At 35.0% G+C, this 21,329-nt stretch overlaps 1 protein-coding gene across 1 annotated transcript in view; it reads right to left on the bottom strand.

The window, feature by feature from the left end:
- Positions 1 to 477: 477 nt before the first annotated feature.
- Bub1b (BUB1 mitotic checkpoint serine/threonine kinase B) overlaps positions 478 to 21,329 on the bottom strand; it is a 67,387-nt gene continuing 46,535 nt past the window's right edge. Inside the window, exons 12-23 of the mRNA XM_047539923.1 lie at positions 21,256 to 21,305; positions 20,217 to 20,277; positions 19,981 to 20,086; positions 15,878 to 16,152; positions 13,594 to 13,727; positions 13,170 to 13,310; positions 12,896 to 12,996; positions 9,581 to 9,730; positions 8,417 to 8,559; positions 4,624 to 4,795; positions 3,754 to 3,860; positions 478 to 1,032 (exon numbers count right to left, since the gene is read on the bottom strand). Coding sequence (XP_047395879.1) covers positions 801 to 1,032; positions 3,754 to 3,860; positions 4,624 to 4,795; positions 8,417 to 8,559; positions 9,581 to 9,730; positions 12,896 to 12,996; positions 13,170 to 13,310; positions 13,594 to 13,727; positions 15,878 to 16,152; positions 19,981 to 20,086; positions 20,217 to 20,277; positions 21,256 to 21,305 — 1,672 coding nt within the window. The 3' untranslated portion in view covers positions 478 to 800. The remainder of the gene's footprint in view (positions 1,033 to 3,753; positions 3,861 to 4,623; positions 4,796 to 8,416; positions 8,560 to 9,580; positions 9,731 to 12,895; positions 12,997 to 13,169; positions 13,311 to 13,593; positions 13,728 to 15,877; positions 16,153 to 19,980; positions 20,087 to 20,216; positions 20,278 to 21,255; positions 21,306 to 21,329) is intronic.

The following is a 21,329-nucleotide window of genomic DNA, read 5'->3' on the forward strand; positions in this document are numbered from 1 at the left end:
ATTCTGCATGTAATAATAAAATGGTGACTCTTCCTTTTATGAAAGGTTGCTAAACCCTGTTCAAAATCTTTTCTTTCCCTTTCTAACAGCCACATTCCTAAATCAAGAGACCCAGCAGCAGTAGCACTACTAGATTGTATAAATACCAAGAGTTGATAGATAAAGTAAAAACATTGAAATACAAGCCATATATACAAAATACAATTTTGTCACTTGAAATTTAAGACAATTTGGTGCTTTACTTACTTTTCAATTTAGATCACTTACTGGAAAGCCAGAAATACCTAAAGAAATGGTTGGCAATTCTGTCCTATTATAATCCTACCATAAGTGTTACAGATCTGGGATATGTAAATTTCCAGTCATATAGCTCCTTTCTATAAAATTAAACCATTTATTTAGTTTGCAAAAAAATTAAACCATTTATTTAGTTTAATGTTTAGATGAAATATTAGAAGCACAAATTTAACAAATACTATTTTATTATTTATAAAATACAAGGTGACCATAAGAGCACATGTTACAAATTTCTAAAGGGAAAAAAAGTACAGGATAAAGTAGAGGCAAAAGGGTTAAATGACAACAGAATATCCATTCATATGGAATCGATGTAGAATAAAACAGCTCTTTGTTACCGTTAGATAAGGCTGAGAGTAGGTCCACTACTGTGTTAAAAATGCCAGTTACTTAGAAATATACCTCTACTAAAAAGTAGAGAAGTATTGGTAGTACTTCTAAATGTGTCCTAAGTTAAATTACAGCATATACAGATCCAGGGTTCCACAATACAACCATTGATTTTAGGCAGGAATCTGTGAGAGACTTGACTGCCTATCTTGCTGAAAGAGCAAAGCCCCAGGACTAATTAACTTCCCTACCTTCCATAAGGCTTTGTTCAGGTGACTTTGGAATGTGGTATCAAAAACCCCATTCATTTCTGCTGCAAGTTCCCTCAGAATAGACACTGTGGACTCATCACTGGCATTCAGAATCCGCACAAAGAACTTATTCCACAGTTGACCATCCTTTAGCCTAAAATATATAAAACCATTTCCATCAAGATTAGGCACATAAAAATTAGAATTCTTTCTATGATCAGCTCAGAGGTACATTTATGCACCAAAATAATTTCAGGTAATAAATAGAAATCTAGTGTTAGGGATTATTCAGAGAGCTCTTTGAAAGCCCAGGGAGGAACCACAAAAAGAGCCTACCATTGACGGAAAAGCTGTAATTCAATGCACATGAAAGGAAACCAATTCTCATTCAAATCTATATATTTTATCTGTATACTAAGATATACTTTTCTCCACAAATAGAAAAAATTTTGGTTCCTCTAACTTTCCTTGAGTCAAGTCATTAAAAAGACTACAGCTCCCCACGCAGTGGTTTATCATTCTCACAATTCTGAGAACATTAAATTTGTCTGAAGAAATCTGCTTAAACCTATGATGTTTGTAACTCTGCTTACTATTATTTTTAACAGAAAACTTCTATCATTGTATAGGGCAGGGCTATATCCCATCTATTTCTGCTTGTGTCAGTCAGATCTGTCTGGGCCACAGCCTTCTGACTGGCTATGCCTGACTATTCTCTATACTGACACTATGTTCCAAGTCTATTTCTAAAATAGATATGAGAGGTTTGGGGATGTAGCTCAGGAGGAGAATGCTTGCCCTGGCATGTTCAAGGCCCTGAGTTCAATCCCTAGCACCATGCACACTCACACACAAAATACATGGAAGAGACAAATATGATGGGTAAAGTTCTGAATTAAATAAAGAGAAAAATAAATTCGATGGTTTTTAGAGGGGAAAGTAGAAAAGGGGTGTGAAATCTTCAACAGTGATTTTTTTTTTGTCTGAACCAAAGAATGTACCAATAAGTCATAAACTGGTAAGTGTATGCTGAAAAGTTAACTAAGATAAACAAAGGTGGAATACAACACATTTAATAAGTTTTACGAGTAGGTTTGAAGAACTAAGATTCTGAGACCAAGAAGCCCTTTTTTTGTGTGCATACATATGATATTTATTTTTGAGCTGGGCATGGTGGTGGCACATCTGTAATCCAGCAGCTCAAGAGGCTGAGGCAGGAGGATCGAGAGTTCAAAGCCAGCCTCAGCAATTTAGCAAGGCCCTAAGCAACTCAGTGAGACCCTGTCTCTAAATAAAATATTTTAAAAAGACTGGGGAATGTGGTCAATGGTTAAGGACCCCTGGGTTGAATCCCTGGTACCAAAAAACAAAAATTTATTGGTGAATTATAATTATACATAATTATTGGGATTTGTTGCTACATATTTGTACTTGTTCATGACAATTTGATCAATTTCATTCCCCAAGTTCCTCTCCTTTCCCTCACCTCCTTCCTCTATTCTACTGGTCTCCTTTCTCTTTTCATGAGACCCAACCTCCTTATCTTTCCTTTTTCTTTCTAGCTTCCACATGAAAGAAAATATATGACCCTTGAATTTCTGAGTTTGGCTTATTTTGCTCAAAATAATGTTTTCAAGTTCCATATATTTTACAGCAAATGACATAATTTAATTCTTTACGGTTGAGTAAAACTCCACTCTGTGTGTGTGTGTGTGTGTATCTCACATTTTCTTTATCCTTCATTGGCTTGATGGATACCTAGGCTGGTTCCATACTTCAGTTATTGTGAATTATACTGCTATAAGCAGATATGCATGTATTGCTATAATATGCTAACTTTAATTCTTTGGGGTAAATACTGAGTGATATAGTTGGGGTCATGGGATGGTTTCATTCCTAGTCTTTTAAGAAATCTCCATACTAATTTCCATAATGGTTGTACTAATTTATAACCCCATCAAACATGTAAAAGTATTCCTTTTTCCCCACGTTCTCACCAACATTTAGCATTATTATTATTTTTTTCCATGTGAGGATCAAAACCAGGGTCTTGTGCATGCTAGACAAACAAGCTATACACCACTGAGCTACATCCCCAGCCCTATTATTTGTATTCTTGATGACTGTCATTCTAACTGGAGTGAGATGAAATCTCAGTGTAGTTTTGATTTGTATTTCCCTGACTGCTAAAGATATTAAAGACATTTTTTTCATATATCTATCAGCCATTTGTATTTTTTCTTTTGGATAAATGTCTGTTTAGCTCATTCTAAGCAGCTATTACTAAGAGATCATTTATTTCTTCACCACGAGATTGAATTCTCTGGTTTGGTTCTACCCCCTAATTAAATAAATAGACTAAAATCGGTATATAATTTAGAAACCTTCAAGAGATGCTTATTAACTTTTGATAGAATGGGTGTTAAAAAGGGGTTTGTGACTAACGCCAATTGGTTAGAAAATTATTCCGCAAAAAGCTTCTATTAACACTTTTAAACTGAGAAGCTTCCATACTAATCATCAATATTGATAAGCTCAGGTTCAGAACGTACTGAAGTCTGAATAGTATGACTGTTTGTTTTGAAATATATATATATATTCATACCTTTATTTATTTATATACAGTGCTGAGAATTGAACGCAGTGCCTCACACATGCTAGGCAAGTGCTCTATCACTGTAGTATGACCCCAGTCCCTGAGTCTTATTTTTAATTAGCAAATCCTTTATCCTACACCACTGCTCTACTAAAAATGAGCTAAAATACTGGAATCATGGCATTTGGTTTAAGAAAACTAAGATTACCAAAGCAGACAGAGCACCCAAGAGAGAAAATTATTTTCACAGGCAAAGACCCTGAAATCACCAATACTTACTCAGAAGTATTTTGGCTAAGTTTCCAGAGGGACCCATCCCAGAAGACCTGTAGGTGCTCCTTGAACAATAGTAAATGTGCTAAATCTGCTATACCAAACAGGTCTACCTGAAATCACAAAAAGCACCATCAGCTAAAAAAAACTCTGCCTCATCACAGCAGTTTATTTAGGAAAGAAGTTGAAAGGTATTACAGAGCTTAACTAAGTTTATTTCATGACATACATTTTAGTAGACTATTCCTCACCCTATAGGAAAGAGAGAAGCTCCCCAAAGAAGTGATCAACTCTATGGATGATCCTTAAGAAAAAAAGATGACCAACTATCTGGACTATCAAATGTGTAGACCTACTAAATTTACATGGATTCCAGTTGTGATCTAAATGTGGCCCACATGACTACTTTAGATTCAGGCTACTTCAGTCAGCAAATGCCTTGTGTCTAGAGCTCAATCAGAAAAGATTTTTGCATATAATGCCAACATATAAAACACATTTGTCCTAATTTTCTTTTTATATACATTATTGCATTTGATCCATATAATAATTCTAATGTGTGAAGAACAGAGACTATTATCCTTATTTTATAGAGAAGATCATAGAAAATGATTTATAAAATATCACATGGATGGTAAATAGCAGACATGGTCCTAACACTTAGGTTACTAAGTTAGCCATGTGTATGTGTAAATTCTACAGTGCTGTGACAGGAAAATGATACATTTTCCTTGACTTGGTGATACAGTATTTGAAAACTAGGTCATCTATTCTAAGAGAGTCCATAGTAGTAAATACTAGCTTTTATAGTTTATCTAGATAAAGAAGAGATTATGAAACCCTCTCCATATTTCCTCAGGCTTGTTTTACACTTACCTGGTAGGGAGAAGAACAGTTAGCCAGGATCTTTTGTCCTTCTAGGATCTGAATAGTCCGAAAGCCGCTGAGGGTAAAAACGTCTAGCTGCACTCTAAGGTCAACACTGTATGAAAAGTCCACTATCTTCAAAGCTTGACTGTTCTTATTATAATCATAGGGATCGTGGATTCTAAGCCCAGATTTAAGAGAAAGAGATAATAAAAATAGGCCATGAAAGAAGCTGCATAGCTGATCTTTATTAAAAAAAAAAAAAAAAAAAAAAAAAAATGCAGGTATGTATTAGCCATGCCAACAGCTCCCTCCAGTGGTCAGCAATGAAAATGCACACAAAGGAACAAGGGTAGTGTCCACCCTTGTGGATCCTAGTGGGGAATGTTAAGATCTCTTTGATGACACTATGTGTATCTAATAACAGTGCATGGCCACTACAGAATAGTTATCAAGCTTTCATATTATATAGTAAGTACTGGAAGAAGAGAGCAGGTTTCTTCCTTATACTGTACAAATCAAAATATACAATAGCAGTGTGGTGGCACATCCCTACAATCCCAGCTACTCAGGAGACTAAGGCAGAAGGAAAGCAAGTTCAAGCCCAGCTTGAGAAACAGTAAAATCCTGTCTTGAAAAACAAAAACAAAAACAGGGGCCGGGGGAGGTTGTAGATGTAGCTCAGCGGTATAGTACGCTTGAGTTCAATCCTTAGTACCAGAAAAAACAAAAAACAAACAAACAAAACAAACAAAAAACAACAACAAAAAACCATACAGTAGCAAAGATTTATACACTAACAGGAATTATGATGGAGAAATTAAGTTTTTTTTTTTTTTTTTTGCGGTACTGGGGATCAAACTCAGGGCCTTGTCCTTGCAAGGCAAGCACTCTACCAGCTGAGCTATCTCCCCAGCCGAAATTAAGCTTTTATAGGTCTCACAGCCTTTCTTGTTTACTACTATAGATGGGCTTTCCTAATAGATTCTTCCTTCCAGAGTTCAATAAAAACAAAACAAAATAAGGTTATTTTTTGGCAGTCTTGCCTATATTATAAAATTTCATGTTTCTATTAGACTAACACCATATTCTACCTTACTTCTATGCATTTACAGCTCTTACTTCCTTTTCATTTTTTACTTTCTTCTGAGGTGCTGGGGATTTGAACCCCGGCACGTGCACACGCTTGGCAAGCGCTCTACAGGCCGAACTAATTGCCACTTTACAGCTCTTATTTCCTAAGAAAATAATTCATAACACAAATTCACTACCAATTAATTCTATTTCATGTAATAAAGCTATTCTGAGGAGACACAGGAACTATTTGAGAGAAAAAGAATAGATTATTTTCATGTGTTCCTTCTGTATTTCTCAAACTCCTGACTAATATAGATAAAGGTCTTTTATTCCTAAATACAAGCTTTAACTAATCTAATCTATGGCACAGAATGATTTTACTTTAAAATTTACAACTCTCCTACTTTTCCTTGGTCCTACATTCAACTTATTTTTGACCACAGTAAAACTATGATCATTTGAAAACACTTTATTTTTAAACTTTGGAGAGGTAGAAAAAATGTTTCCTAGATGAACAAAAAGAAGCATAAGTTCACAAGCCCTCTAAGCAGCTACTAACTCATTACCATGGGCAAAACTTTGGTTTTTTGGGATCTAATTTTTATTACCCCTCCAAAATATGTAGACATTGAACTAAGTGATTTTAATAGGTTCTTTATTTTGTGAATCTACATCAAATTTCTTGCCAAATTTGTTAAGTAATGACAACATAGAAGGTAACATCCCTTTGACACAATATGTGTTTTCCTGGAGTCTCTGGTGGCTGAGAGAAGGGCTATCTGAATACATGGACTACAAATGCCCAGTTCTGAAAAGACTTAGAAAATACTTCTGATTCCAATTTTCAGAGCCTGGAGAACTCTGTAACAGTCCTTTGAACTTTAAGTGTTGTGAAGTAGGGTCACAATAAAAACAGAGTATTTGGTGGTCAAAATGGCTGGGGGAATGTTACTTGCACTTAATTGGGTGGATGGGGGATTTATGGGGAATAGGGATATAAAACATCCTGCAATGCTTGGAACAGACCTGCACAAAGAATTATCTCATCCAAAATACCTATGGTGCTCTTGATAAGAAATGCTGCTACATTATGTCTGGGCAAATCATTAAGACTACTATCTTGCTGGGTGAGATGGTGCATGCCTGTAATTCCAGTGGCCCAGGCGCTGAGGCAGGAGGATCACAAGTTCAAAGCCAGCCTCAGGAACTTAGTGAGGCCCTAATTTAGCAAGACCCTGTCTCAAAATAAACCAAAAAGGGTTGGGGATATTGCTCAGTGGTTGAGCACCCCTAGGTTCAATCACCAGTACCAAAAGGGCGGGGTGGGGGGTGCGGGGGAAGATTACTATCTTAACCAGGCATGGTGTATGCCTGCAATCCCAGCTATGCAGGAGGCTGAAGCAGGATTTTAAGTTTGAGGCTGGTCTGGGCAACACAGCAAGATCCTGTTCCAAGAATAAAAACTAAAAAGGGTTGATTGGGGGCATTACTCAGTGCCTAGTATGTGCTAGACCCAGGGTTCAATAACTACTACTGTAGGGAGGTTAAAGACTGCTATCTCAGGAGAAAAGGTGGGATTCTCTAGTTCTTTTGGTTATAATTGCAAAAATACATTGAAGGTTCCTTTCATTTTGATGCCAACTATGTTTGCATCTAATTCAGCCTCTTCTTACAGGTTAAATAGTCAGAAAAGCAAAATAAAGATTTCGTGGCTATGTGTGGTGGCACATGCCTGCAGTAGGATTCAAGTTCAAGGCCAGCCTTGGCAACTCAGACACTGTCTCAAAATAGGTGGTATAGTGCCCCTGGGTTCAATCCCCACTACTGAAGTGGTGGTGGGCAGGGATTCTAGATCTTAGTGTATATTAATGACCTTAGAAAGTTAACTGCTTACCCAAGACACAGGATTGAGGGAGACAAAGCATCTTTAAATTAGGTCACTACTCAAATACCATGAAATCAATAATCACTAAAAGGGTGTACTGGTTCTCTAATCCTTTTCATAAAACAAAGATCTTGGGCCATCTTTTCCTTGTATGTGACTCAACATTCTCTATATTTTTTCAGTTCTAATTATTTTGGCTTCATTTCTTTTCTCTTGCTCTTTGCTCACCCCCTAAATCTTATGGCTAACCTGGGTTAAATTTGAAGACTAAGTCCTTTTACTTGGTTTATATTTGCATTCTGGTTCTACTAACTTCTTTTGGCTATTATCTCAGTTTAGCCTGACTTAAGTTTTGGTCTTTGAAACTGAGCAGTGCCTCTATTGCTGCTGTATCTGCATTTTCCCCACTCAAAATAATTACTATACAATGTAAGTTACATTTCTCAAAATATTTATACTTTATATCTCTTCATGAGATAAACCAACAGTTAATTCTTTTATCTGAATTAATATATTTCTTCAATGTGTTTTTTCTTTTCTTTTTTAGTAGATGGACACAATATCTTTATTTTCTTTATTTTCATGAGGTGCTGAGGATCGAACACAGTGCCTCACACATGTTAGCCATGCACTCTGACACTGAGCTACAACACAAGCCTTCAATGTGTTTTTTCTTCAAGTTCTTTTAAGTTATTTCTAATGATTACTGACTTTTAGGTAGCAAATATTCTCTTAATAAAATGTGTTCACTGATATGGCATTCATCAAAAAGCATACACACAAAAAGGCAATTACCCACGTTTAAAGAGAAAGCTGATAATTAGAATAAAAGAGACCAACCTGTTTCTTAGAATCAGACTCCTTGGACTCAAGTCTCCATGGACTATTTCTGCTTTGTGTAGCTTTTCCACTATTGTCAAAAGGTTATAAATAATCAACATTGTTATTTCATGGGTAATAAATTCACTGTGCTGGAGAAGATCCTGGAAGTAGAAGAGAAAACTTGCAATTTCTCCAGTTGGGGCAGTTACAGTTACACTTAATACCTTGATAACTGCTGCTTCCTTTTTGTTCTCTACTAGAATGCTTACTGGGCCTATGTCCCAGTTTTAACAACACTATGATCTCCCATAATATTGTAAGGATTTAACGAGATAAAGGAAAAAGTATCAAGGATGAGTCTCATCCATAATAGGTGTTCTGTAAGGTGTTTTAAAATAATTTCATTCCAACCATTTTAAAGAATTCATATTACTATCAAAATCCTCCACAAAAATTTCTTGAGAACATGCCAGGGCTGGGGGGTCTGGCTGGGTGGCAGAGCACTTGCCTAACATGTGCAAGGCTCTGAGTCCCTAGCAATGGGGTGGGGGTTGGGGGAGCCAAAGAATAAAATTGTACGTTGTGCTTGGGCTTTTTTGTGTGTGTGGTGCTGGGGATTGAACCCAGGGTCTTGTGCTTGCAAGGCAAGCACTTTACCAACTGAGCTATCTCCCCAGCCTGTGTTTGGGTTTTAAAAATAATCCTAGGAATATTACAGTGGTACATGCCCAGTGACTTGGGAAACTGAGGCAAGAGAATTACAAGTTCAAGGCCAGTCTCAACAACTTAGCCAGCCCTAAGCAACTTAGTGAGACCCTGTCTCAAAATAAAAAATAAAAAGGGCTGGGAATGTAGCTCAGTGGTAAAATATCCCAGGGTTCAATAGTCCCCTCCACCAAAATCCTGGGGGATGGGTGTGCTATATATAAAACAAGAGTGTCTATGAGATGATAACTATCCTAGTTAGATGATTGGCTCATGGGAGTTATAATTCTATCTTCTTTTTTGGTTAAAATAAAAAGTTAAAAAAAAAAAAACAACCTGTGAAAAGAAAATGATTAATTCTTTAAACTTTAAATTAATCTGCTAGAACAATGGCAGGAATATTGTACTACATTCTTTTGCTCAGTGGAGCTTAACTACTTAAGAACTGTGAATTATGTATTTAGTATTAATGCAAACCTGCAGGGTGGAGCAGTTTATATATTGGTACCAAACAATACAGCCATCTTCATATTGATAATAGCTGCAAAGTTGATCACACTCCTCATTTAAACGTTCCTTTAACTTGAGGTTGATATAAAAGTCCCATGGGACAGACTGAGAAGATACCTGTAAGACATTTTAAAAATAAGAGCAACTATAATCTGTGGTTATGTTTAGCAAACCAAAAACACATTCTTTCTAATCTTTCTGAAAATCCAACACAAATAATAATAAAGAAACTTTTCATTTTTCCCCTTAAAGGAACATCTTAAAAGGCATAAAACTACAATAATGGACAAAATAACAAGATGATTCTGAAAGCTAGAAAGAGTATAAGAGGTTAACAATTAAGTTAGATGAGCCAAGGAAAGCAGATACGAGTAGTAAAGAAAACTAAAGAGCAACCAGTTGCTCTTGTAGACCAGATCCCTATAGTATATAACTGGTGGCAACAACTACTTATGGAAGTAAGGCTAAGGGTAGAGCTAAAATAGTGATTGAACTCCATTTAAGAGGAAGTTAGACCATGGATTCCCCTCTTGCTTCTATGGTCTAGCCTAGCAACTGCCTCCCCACAACGCCCAATCCCTTACCAGAAGACTAGAAGTATGTTTCATAGAAAATATCAAATAATGGAGCTTTGGACTAGAGGACACTAGGTACCAGTAAAGATGGAATTAGGAAACCAGGAAAAAGTTTATATATGAATGTCAAGATGTAACTCCCTACCCTACCATTCTCCAAACTAATTTCCTTGTTGGGCTTTCAGAAAGCTAGCAGACAGGCTTTATGCTCTAAACAGAAAATTAGAAGTGTTCTTAGGAGAATCTGATTGGCTCAATAAGAAAAGATCTAAAACTTGAAGGGTTTTCCAATAAAATGACCAACCTACATCATCCCATAGTGAGGTATATAGCTATTAACGTTCCCCTACATTTATAGAGCTTTCCATTAGTTTTTAGTGTTCCACACTAAAATCTGAATAGAGAGCCAAAGTCTCAGAGAAAGCCTCTAATATGAAAGACAGAAATGTAAAAGACAAAAACAGAAGGGAAACATGATGCAGGGAGAAAAAAACATTTGAAGTAGCACTAATATCACAAAGAGATGAGTAGTCCATCTATTGTTGAAATGAAGAACAGAATGCTACAAAGAAAATTCTAGGGACAAAAAAAGAACTCTGGTAAATGAAAAACAAACCAGCTTGGTGGCACACACCTGTAATCCCAGTAACCTGGGAAGCTGTGGTAGGAGGATCTCAAGTTAAAGGTCAGCCTTAGAAGACTCTTAGCAACTTTGCAAGACCCTGTCTCAAAATATAAAAAGGATTGGGTCAGGTGTGGTGGGGTGGAACAGACCTGTAATCCCAGTGGCTCGGGAGACGGAGGCAGGAGGACTGCGAGTTTAAAGCCAGTCTCAGCAACGCAAGGTATTAAACAACTCAGTGAGACCCTGTGCCCAGAGTACAATGTCTGGTACCCAAAAAACAAAAATTAAAAAATAAAAATAAAAATAAAAAAGGACTGGGATGTAGCTCAATGGTATAATGCCCCTGGGTTCAATTCTCTGTACCACCCACCAAACAAAACAAAAAACAGTGAAAAGACTGAAAACAAAGTTGATAAAAATACAGTTGAAACTCTGTATTTGCAGGTTCTACATTGGAAAATTGACTAAACATGAATAGAAAATATTGGGGAGAAAAATTGCACTTTCACTGAGCATTTACAAACTTTTTTCCTTGTTATTCTGTAAACATAGTAGAACAACTATGCACATAGCATTTATATTGTGTTAGGTATTATAAGTAATCTAGAGACAACTTAAAATATACTGGAGGCTATGCATAGGTTATATGCAACCACTACACCATTTTATATAAGGGACCCGAGCATCCTCAGATTTTGGTATCTGTGGGGGGTCATGGAACCAATCTTCCACAGATACCAAGGGACAATTACACTATAGAAAGTAAACCAATTCCAGGAGTGATGGGGCATGCCTATAATCCCAGTGAATCAGGAGGCTGAGACAGGAGGATTGCAAGTTCAAAGCCAGCCTCAGCAACTTGGTGAGTCCCTAAGTAACTAAGCAAAAGTCTTGTCTCAAAATAAATAAACAAATAATAGAAAGGACTGGGAATGTAGTTCAGTGATTAAAAGCATGAGTTCAGCTACTGTTACCAAATAAAAAAGTAAAGCCAAAGGATAGAGAGATAGAAAATAGGAGGGAAAAAAAAATTTTTTTAGAGGTCCTATACAGGAGACTCTATATCCTTATAAAAGAAATTACTGAAAATTCTTTTATTTCTCTACATTGAGAGAACAGAGAATGAGGGGAAGAAATAATTTTATTTTCATTGAAGAAAATTTCTGGGGCTGGGGAGATAGCTCAGTTGGTAGAGTGCTTGCCTTGTAAGCACAAGGCCCTGGGTTCGATCCCCAGCACCCCAAAAAAAAAAAAGAAAAAAAAAAAAAAAAAAAAGAAAATTTCTCAGAACTGAAGGAATTTTCAGATTGAAATAGCCACTGAGTGTCTAGTGCATAAGTGACAAGAGACTTATACCAAAGTATATAATTTTGACATTTCAGAATACTGGAGAAAAACGTAAGATTCTATCAGGATCCAGAGAGAAGGAAAATTAGTTTCACACAAAATTTCAAGAGTGTAGATGAGCAAAAGACTTCTAAAGCTAGGCTAGATGCCAAAAGGTTATGGAGCTCTTCTTCAAAATTTTGAGGGGAAAAAAATTTTTAACATAGGATTCAACATCTGGCCAAATTATCAGTCAAGGAAAGAGGCTAATTAAGGAATTCCTAACATAAGGTTTCAAAAACTATATAATCCATCTTATTCAGGAAGATATTAAAGGATATGCTCCTCCAAAATATAAGTTAAACTAAGAATAAAAAGCAGGATCCAAGAAACTGGGTATCCAATATAAGAAAAAGGTAATATGACTACCTAGGATGGTAGTGAATGAAAATTAAGGTGATTCTGTTATGTGTCCAGATTGGAAAAGGTAAAAAAATTTCAGGATAGATTTCCTCAAAAAGATAAAATTGAGAGAATTCTTAACACATTTGGACACATTGAGAGATTTATACAATAGTCTCTCATTTCTAGTATCTGATCCTGGTCCATAATGGTGATTGAATTCTTAATGACTCACTGATTTTCCAGTAAGAAACCCAAGACTATTAGAAAGATTCGAATGTACTATGGGAACAGAGTTATTGCTTTAAACTACATTATCTGCAAGATAACTGAAATTACAAGAATCAGTCCCACCTTTATTATGGTTAGCTCTGCAGAGTTTCTTGGCACCACCCAGAATAACTTATAATCTTCACATATAAGGTATTCTTGTTTAATACAGTAATCCTCATTACCTGTTGAGAAGGATTAATTCCATTTAAAAATTACTGTGTAATGTGCCAATATCTATAATATTATTTCTTCTAATATAGGAACATTTATAGTACTCAAGCATCAAGGTCAGCTACAAATAATCACTTATTTGTATACTGTCATATGCAAAAAATATGCATTCAATGATACTTACCTAATTCAATTTCCTTCTCTATTTCCAACTTAGGCATTGGTCTGTCTTCTACAAAAAACTCTGCAGAAGCACTTAACTCTGGTAGGGATTTTAGTAATTGTCTTCGATACTGAGAACACCAGGGTGACTGAACAGGGTTTTCTGTGGCAAGAAAAAGTTGAAAAAAATCACCTAAAATACCTAATGCTTAAAACGGATATTATAACAGAGGAGGGGGAAAAACATTATAAAATCAATACTGCCAATCTGACTGTATTCATTTTCCTCAGATCTTTATGGAACTGTTCAGGTAGTGCTTATTCTAGAAATATCACAATTGATAGCAACTTCTCTAGAGAAGAAAGTACAGTTCAGTTTGCTGAGAAAAATAAGTGTTCATTAGACATGGATCTGGACATCTGCTCATAAAATTATATGATACTACCTGTAGTCTCACTAGTAAGTTCCAGTTTCTCAGGAATTGGAAGACTTTTGATAGAGGAGGTGCTTGTAACTGAGGCAGAAGATCCAGAGAAGCCAGAGGAATGAGTGACTTCACGACTATCTTCAATAATTGGACTGAAAGAATCACAGGTGATTTGGTTGATACCAATTCTCTTAGGTATAATATATACCAACTTACTTTTGTTGATTCTGTTCTACCTATTTCTGATCAACTAAAATGATTTATAATGTTATAATTTTGTTAGTCCCATTTTTTAAGAAATATTTTTATTAGTGGTCGATGAATCTTTATTTATTTGTTTACAGTGCCTAGAATTGAACCAGTGCCTCACTCATGCTAGGCAAGAAGAGTTCTACCACTGAGCCATAATCCCAGTCTGGTTAGTCCCATTTTTAAAGTCCATTATTCTCTCAAATTTTTTTTAAAAAGATGCATAATCAGAATCTAGGTAACTTCCTTTCACCTAGTTGATAAGCAAGGCCCAGGATTACATTTCTGGATTTATACTTTATTTACCAAATCTATAGTTAAAGAGTTTGTTCTATAAGAGGGGATTGAAGGGAGGCAGTGTGTATAGGGATTGGAAAGAGAGTAGAATAAATCAGACATTATTACCCTATGTACATACATAACTGTACGACCAGTAGGATTCTACATCATGTATAAGCAGAAGAATGAGCAATTATACTCCATTACATGATGTATCAAAGTACATTCTACTGTCATATATAACTAATTAAAACAAATTTAAAAAATTAAAGAGTCTATTCTACTTCTATTCTATACTACTGAGAAATATTGACCAATACCAACACTAACTTTATTCCTCTTCATCCCTTCTCTGGATTCTTTAGTCTTTAATAAGAGGAGGTCAGGAAAAGAAAAAGGAAACTCAACTCACACAATATGAACACATGATTACAAATATGATTAAAATCTGTCAGGGGAAAAGCCTGAAAATGCAGTTTTAAAAGCATAGATTGGCAAATTTAAGAATATTCCTAAAGCTGGAATTCATTTGTCTAAATTAGCTGACTTTTAAAGACAGATGGATCATAAGGCTCAGTCCCTGGCTCTGTGCACTATTCTCTCATATCTACTCCCCAATTCATTTTACCTATCAAAAAATACTTTTTCTTGATGGGCATAGTGGTACATGCCTAAAATCACAGCAGCCCAGGAGGCTTAGGCAGGAGATCACAAGTTTAAAGTCAGCCTCATCTCAAAATATATGTTATGTATATCTAAAAAGAACAAAACAAACAAAAAACCCCCAAGAAAATAGTATTAGTCCAGTAAGTCAGAGGGTTCTTGCAAAGTGGTCAGCACTACCAGCCTACACTCAGAGAGCCAATGTCCAGGCAAAACAACATTCCTCACTCCTAAAAGCTATTGGACAAAGACACAGGGCCAAATTTGACTCCTATTTAAGAGAGCATGTGAAAGAATGACATTTACAATTTAAACAATATTTCTGGTTAAGAGGTACCTACCTGTATCTAATCTATTTCCATATAGACTTGGGGAAATTTTTTATTAACTGGTTGCCATTAACTGACAACCTAATGTTCAAACCAAAACATGAAAAATTTGAAGTCCCAGTCAGACACCTGTAGAATCAATACAATTCTGACGTGAACTAATATCATGTATATCATTTCCTAAAGGAGTGGTGTGATGCAAAAGAACAAACATGGCTTTTGTAGTTAGACACAAAAAGGTAGAAAAACAGAAGGTCAGCCTCAGCAACTTAGTGAGGTTCTAAGCAACTTAGTAAAACTGTCTCAAAATAAAAAATAAAAAAAGGATTAGGGATGTGACTCAGTTAAGTGCCCCTGGGTTCAATCCCTAGTACCAAAACACAAGAACAAAGCAAAACAAACAACCTTTTTCTTTAAAACATCTCTAGTTGACTACCTGAAATTGACATTATTCTATCATTATTTTAAATTCAATTAAGAAAAAATTAAATGTCTCCTCTTTTTTAATCATATACATAAATTGTTGAGTTTCCCCAAAGGTACCTTAATCCTCCTAAATCGTTTAGTCTCATAATATCAAAATTTACTTCCTTTAACCCTCATATCCAAACTAATCACTAAGTTGACAATTTATCTAGAGAAGACTTATTCTCATATAAAGCATTTGGCAATTAAGTACCTGGCAGATAGTAAGAATGTGATATTCATCACTGTAACTGACAAGCACTCATAGAATAAGAAAGCAAACATTCTGGTTTGTAAAACCCATAATCACCAATCACCTCAGCTTCTTGATGCTGAGGGTTTGATTGTAGATGGTACCACATGCAGTCTGCTGCTCCTCAGAAGTCTTTGCATCTAGATCCTCTTCCTGCAATAGTCTCTCAGGATCAGAAGGGAGATCCTTCAAAGACATTATCTCATGAAAAGGAGTGGATGCAAAACGAGCAGCTCTAGCAAAGTCACAAGTATCTTCTGGGTTAGGACAAAGAGTTACATTCCTGAAACCTGTGATAATGGCATCTTCACTCAAGGGCTCAATTCCGGTAAGTTCATCCTGAAATAAAAACCATATAGTTTAGCTGAAATATTTCAACAAACATAAAAATGGCCAACAATTATTGACAAAGGATATACAAGTAGCATATCAGGATTCTATGTAAAGACAATAAAAGCATATGATGGCTTTTGAGGAAAATGATTTTGAATCACAAACAAAAAATTATACTTAATCAAAAAATATACTGTGAGGATTCTCCATATAAGAAAAAATATTGGCCAATTTTTCTCCCAACAAATTTCACTTAATAAAAGCACTAATATTTTTCTTCTGTCATTCACTTAGAAAATATTCTGCTGTCCTCCTAGTTTTTAAGAGAGCAAACATTGTCTTTCTCTATGCCAAGTATTTAATTTTTATTTCTGAAAGGTAATTCATGATTTTGATAGAAAATATGAAAAACAAAGTATCATAATGAATCACCAGAAATATTATTATTCAAACTAATATTTTTATATACAATTAAAATACACCTTTGTCTTTTAAAACACGTGGTTTTAAATAGCAACTAGTTTAAAAGGATACTGAATGAAAAAGTCTCCCTCCTACATGCAACCACCTGTCCAACCTATTCCCATTCCCTAGAGGCAACCACTATTACCATACATATCGAGTAGTGTATATCCAGAAGCATATTCTTTGCATTTACAAAAGGAGTTGTAAAAAAATTGCAGTATATATACTATTATGCATTGTTCTGTCTCAGAATTATTTGCATTTTTTCTATGCTATTAAAAATTCTTTAAAAACATGATGGTCACACTGTAGGACTATTAGAAATTAACTGAGGTCTTCAGGTTATTTCCTATTTTCGACTAGTATAAAACTATTTTCAAATATTCCTATACATAAATCTTTATAAATGTCTTAATATTCATAGGATTGATTCCTAAAAGAATTAGTAGGACAAAAGTTTATAAACACTTAAGGTTCTTTACACATATTGTTTAGCTGTCCTGAGAGAGATTATACTACTTTATATATTTATCTACCATATATAAAAAGTACCTATTTTGTTTAACCCTTGTGGATACTAGATATTAATTTTCACTTTTTTTTTTTTTTTTTGTGGTGCTGGGGATTGAACCCAGGACCTTGTACTTGTGAGGCAAGCACTCTACCAACTAAGCTATATCCCCAGCCCTAATTTTCTACATCATTACCATTTTGACATATTCTTTGAATTTCTAACTTGAAGTTAAGTAAGTAGAGGTAGAAGATACATCTTGAAGCAGGGCACAGTGGTGCACACCTGTAATTCCAGCGGCTCAGGAGGCTAAGACAGGAGAATTTCAAGTTCAAAGCCAGTCTCAGCAAAAGCAAGGTGCTAAGCAACTCAGTAAGACCCTGTACCTAAATAAAATACAAAATAGGGCCGGGGATGTGGCTCTGTGTTGGAGGAACCCTCAGTTCAAACCTAGCACTGCCCCTCCCCCCCCAGGGGGGGAGGGAAGAAATTAGAGGCAAAATAGATGTCTATAGTCTAAAGATATATTTTATGCAAATACTACTTATAATCCTGTTAGACACTTTAAGTATGACTGTTTAAGGGAATAAAACTTCTGGTAGGTACCTATTAAAAAATTCAAGTACAAGATTGTAAGACACAAAAGCAAGATGAGGACTGTTGGACTCTTTTTTTATTTTTTGGACTCCTTTAATAATTCAATCTATCCTGAACAGTTGATGCTAGAACCACTGAACCTAAATCCAGTTCAAGCATCACATTCTCCAGTGGTATTCTCCAAGACACAGTATATAATTAATTACTCTCTGGCATCATTGTTTCTTTCATAGCAGTCATAGCAGTCAAGGAACTGTATAAGAATTATCTGGGAAAGTATTTAAAATACAGAAATATACATGCTTAGACTTCTTTCCTGGAAATTTCAATTTCATATAGTTGAAATGGGACCTGAATATCTTTTGTCATAAAATCTCCCTAGGCTTTTCTGTATTGCTGAAAATATTCTATATCTTGGGTATAAAAATTCATCTAGCTGGACAATTAATATTTATGCACTTTAACTGGGTATAAACTATACTTCAGTATAGAAGTAAATAAAATCATGCTTAAAAAAATTCTCCAAGTGTTTCATTCTCTTGGTTGTACACAATATACTGCTTTAAATCACTAAAGCTACTGATAACATCTCCTAGTAAAAGTCTTCAGATTAAACATATTCAATTCCCTTCAAGCTTATAACAAGTTTCCAGATGCTGGTTTGAAGAGGATTAGTTTTCTTCCTTAAAATAGCACTGAAATGCCATTTACTTTGATTTAGAGTCTTCTTTTTTTTTCTTTTAAGAACACAATACTTTTATTTATTTTTATGTGGTGCTGAGGATCGAACCAAGTGCCTCACACACACTAAGCAAGTGCCCAGAGCTACAACCCCAATCCCAAAAAGGTCTTTCCCCAAAAATTATGTCATAAGCCCATAAATATTACAAAAGCAAAATGACTGGCCTACATAACTTTTCCATTGCCATAAAATGCACTTTGTTTTACTTTCAGTTCTGGGGATTAAACCCAGAGGTGCTTTACCATTGAGCTACATCCCAGTTTCTTTTTGAGACAGGGTCTTGCTAAGTTGCTGAGGTTGCCCTTGAACTTGAGATATTCCTGCCTCAGCTTCCCAGATTACTGGGATTACAGGCAAGTGCCACAGTGCCCAGCTCATTTTATATAAAAAAGAACAAACATCCTTTGCTATGTTGGATAAAAAAATTAAAAGTATAAAAAGGCTCTCAAACCAATTAAATTTTCCCACTTTAAAATTTTGAGATATAATTCACATCCAGAAAACTCACCCTTTTATAGTATATATTTCAAAGGTTTTAGTATACTGACAGGTTGTATAACCATCACCACCATCTAACTCCAGAACATTTTCATCCCTCAAAAAGAAACCCCGTATCTATTAACAGTCACTATCACCCTCTCTCTAATTCCCTAAAAATCCCCAATCTACTTTTACCTATTCTAGACATTTCATGTAAACACAATCATTTAATATGTGGTTTTCTTTATGCCTGACTTCCTTTAGCATATGTTTTTGTTTTGTTTTGTTTTGTTTGGTAACAGGGATTGAACCCAAGGGTGCTTAACCACTCAGTCACATCCCCAGCCCTTTTTATTTTTTATTTAGAAAGAGGGTCGTAACTGGGTTGCTTAGAGCTTTGATATGCTGCTGAGGCTGGCTTTGAACCTGTGATCCTCCTGCCTCAGCCTCCTGAGCCTCTGGGATTACAGGAATCCACCAACCATGTTTTCAAAGTTCATCCTTCTTGTGGTATGTATCAGTACACCATTACCTTTTATTAGCAAATAGTATTTCGCTGTATATATTGTTTATTCATTCATCAATTAATGGACATTTAAGCTGTTTCTACTATCATGAGTAATGTTTCTATGAACATTTGTGTACAAGTTTTTTGTGTCAATATACATTTTTTATTTTCATGGATATATATTTAGGAGGGGAGTTGCTAGGTCTTATGGTTAACTGTTTATCATTTTGAGGAACTGCCAGTTTTCCATTCCCACCAACAACATATGAAGGTTCTGATTTCTATACATCCTTGCTCCAGAACACTTTTATTATCTGTTTTTGTTTTTGTATTTTATTTATAGCCATCTTAGTGAGTGTTTAATAGTTCCTCACTGTGGTTTTGATTTGCATTTCCCTGGGACTAATGATGCTCAGCATCTTTTCATGTACTTAGTTCAAGCTAGTGATTTTAAATTTAACCCAAACTTTTGAAATATTTGAATGAAACAATCCACTAGTTCATTTATATTAACTGAGGAATACTTCTTACACAAACATCTGGAGAGACATCCTCATTTAAGGTGATGCTTTCTGAAGTTTTGAGATTTGCGAGGGGTCTTCGCTGGGCTAAGCCCAGTGGGGGATCTTCAGGAACACTAGAAAAAGACATTCCATTTAACAATTTTTTGTTTTGGTTTGTTTACACAGACAACAGTAACCACTAATCCATCCTCATTTACAATAACAAAAAGCTTAAGCTAAAAACAACAACAAAAAGCAACAAACCTTTCATTCTTTTTTTCTGAAAGAGGAAACTCGTCAAAAATGGAGAAAGGTATACTGGGACCTATAGAAAAAGAGACTAGATATATACTCTTAGGAGTAAATGCTTTACTCTTCAAGACAACTAGCTGAATTAATATTTTGTGTTGTTAAACTTTAATCATATAAAAGAGAAGATCATTTAATAATTTATTATCAAGATACAGATGATCTTGATTCATCTATTTCCCAACAGGATGATTTTGAAGCAAATTCAAGATATCATATCATTTCATACGTAAATCATTACAGTACAGTTTTTCTAAAAAAGACTCTTTAAAAAAAAAGCCTAATCTCAAGATATGCTAATTATATAATAATTTTTGAATATTCAATATCTAGTTTGAAAATCTATATTTTATCCATTAAAATTTTAAATTTTTAAAAAATTTTAAAATGTGTTTTAATTGAGAATGCAGATTAAGATTCATAAACTATGACTAGTGCCTCTTAAATCTCATTTATTATATAGGATTCTTCTTTTGTTAAAGAAATTGGCTTGTTTGCCACATGATGCTGGATTTTGCAAATTATATTTCACTGTTATTTAACATGCTCCTCTATGCTTTGTATTTCCTATAAATTGGTGGTTAGAATTAGAGGTTCAATTAGATTTGGTTTACTTTTTATTTTTTGTAAAAACTACTCACAAATGGATATTCATGTTGCTACCATATTTAACATGTTTCTAAATAGAAAAGAGAACCAATTTGAATATGAAATAGTCTTAAACTTTTTTCCTCCCAAAAAACACTGTCCTTACAGTCTTGGCTGCTAGATACTTCTGATAAGTTAGTGTATACTGAACTAAGCTTAAGCAGAAACTTATTTTATACTAATATAAAATTATATTTAAGTCAAATTCTATGATTCAAAATAATAATACTCTATTCCTCCTACCTTCTTTCAACTCCTTTATCATAATTTTTAAAAATTTACATTTTTTTCACATAATCTATTTGTTATCAACAACATCTTCATGAGGCTGTCAAATATAACTCACCTTTAGAGTGAGGTTGTTCTTGCCAAATGTTTTCTGCAAGTGAAGTTTCCCTATGAAGAAATTTGTTTTAAAAA

Source organism: Sciurus carolinensis, chromosome 2, assembly GCF_902686445.1.
Source record: "Sciurus carolinensis chromosome 2, mSciCar1.2, whole genome shotgun sequence".
Classification (NCBI taxonomy): Eukaryota; Metazoa; Chordata; class Mammalia; order Rodentia; family Sciuridae; genus Sciurus; species Sciurus carolinensis.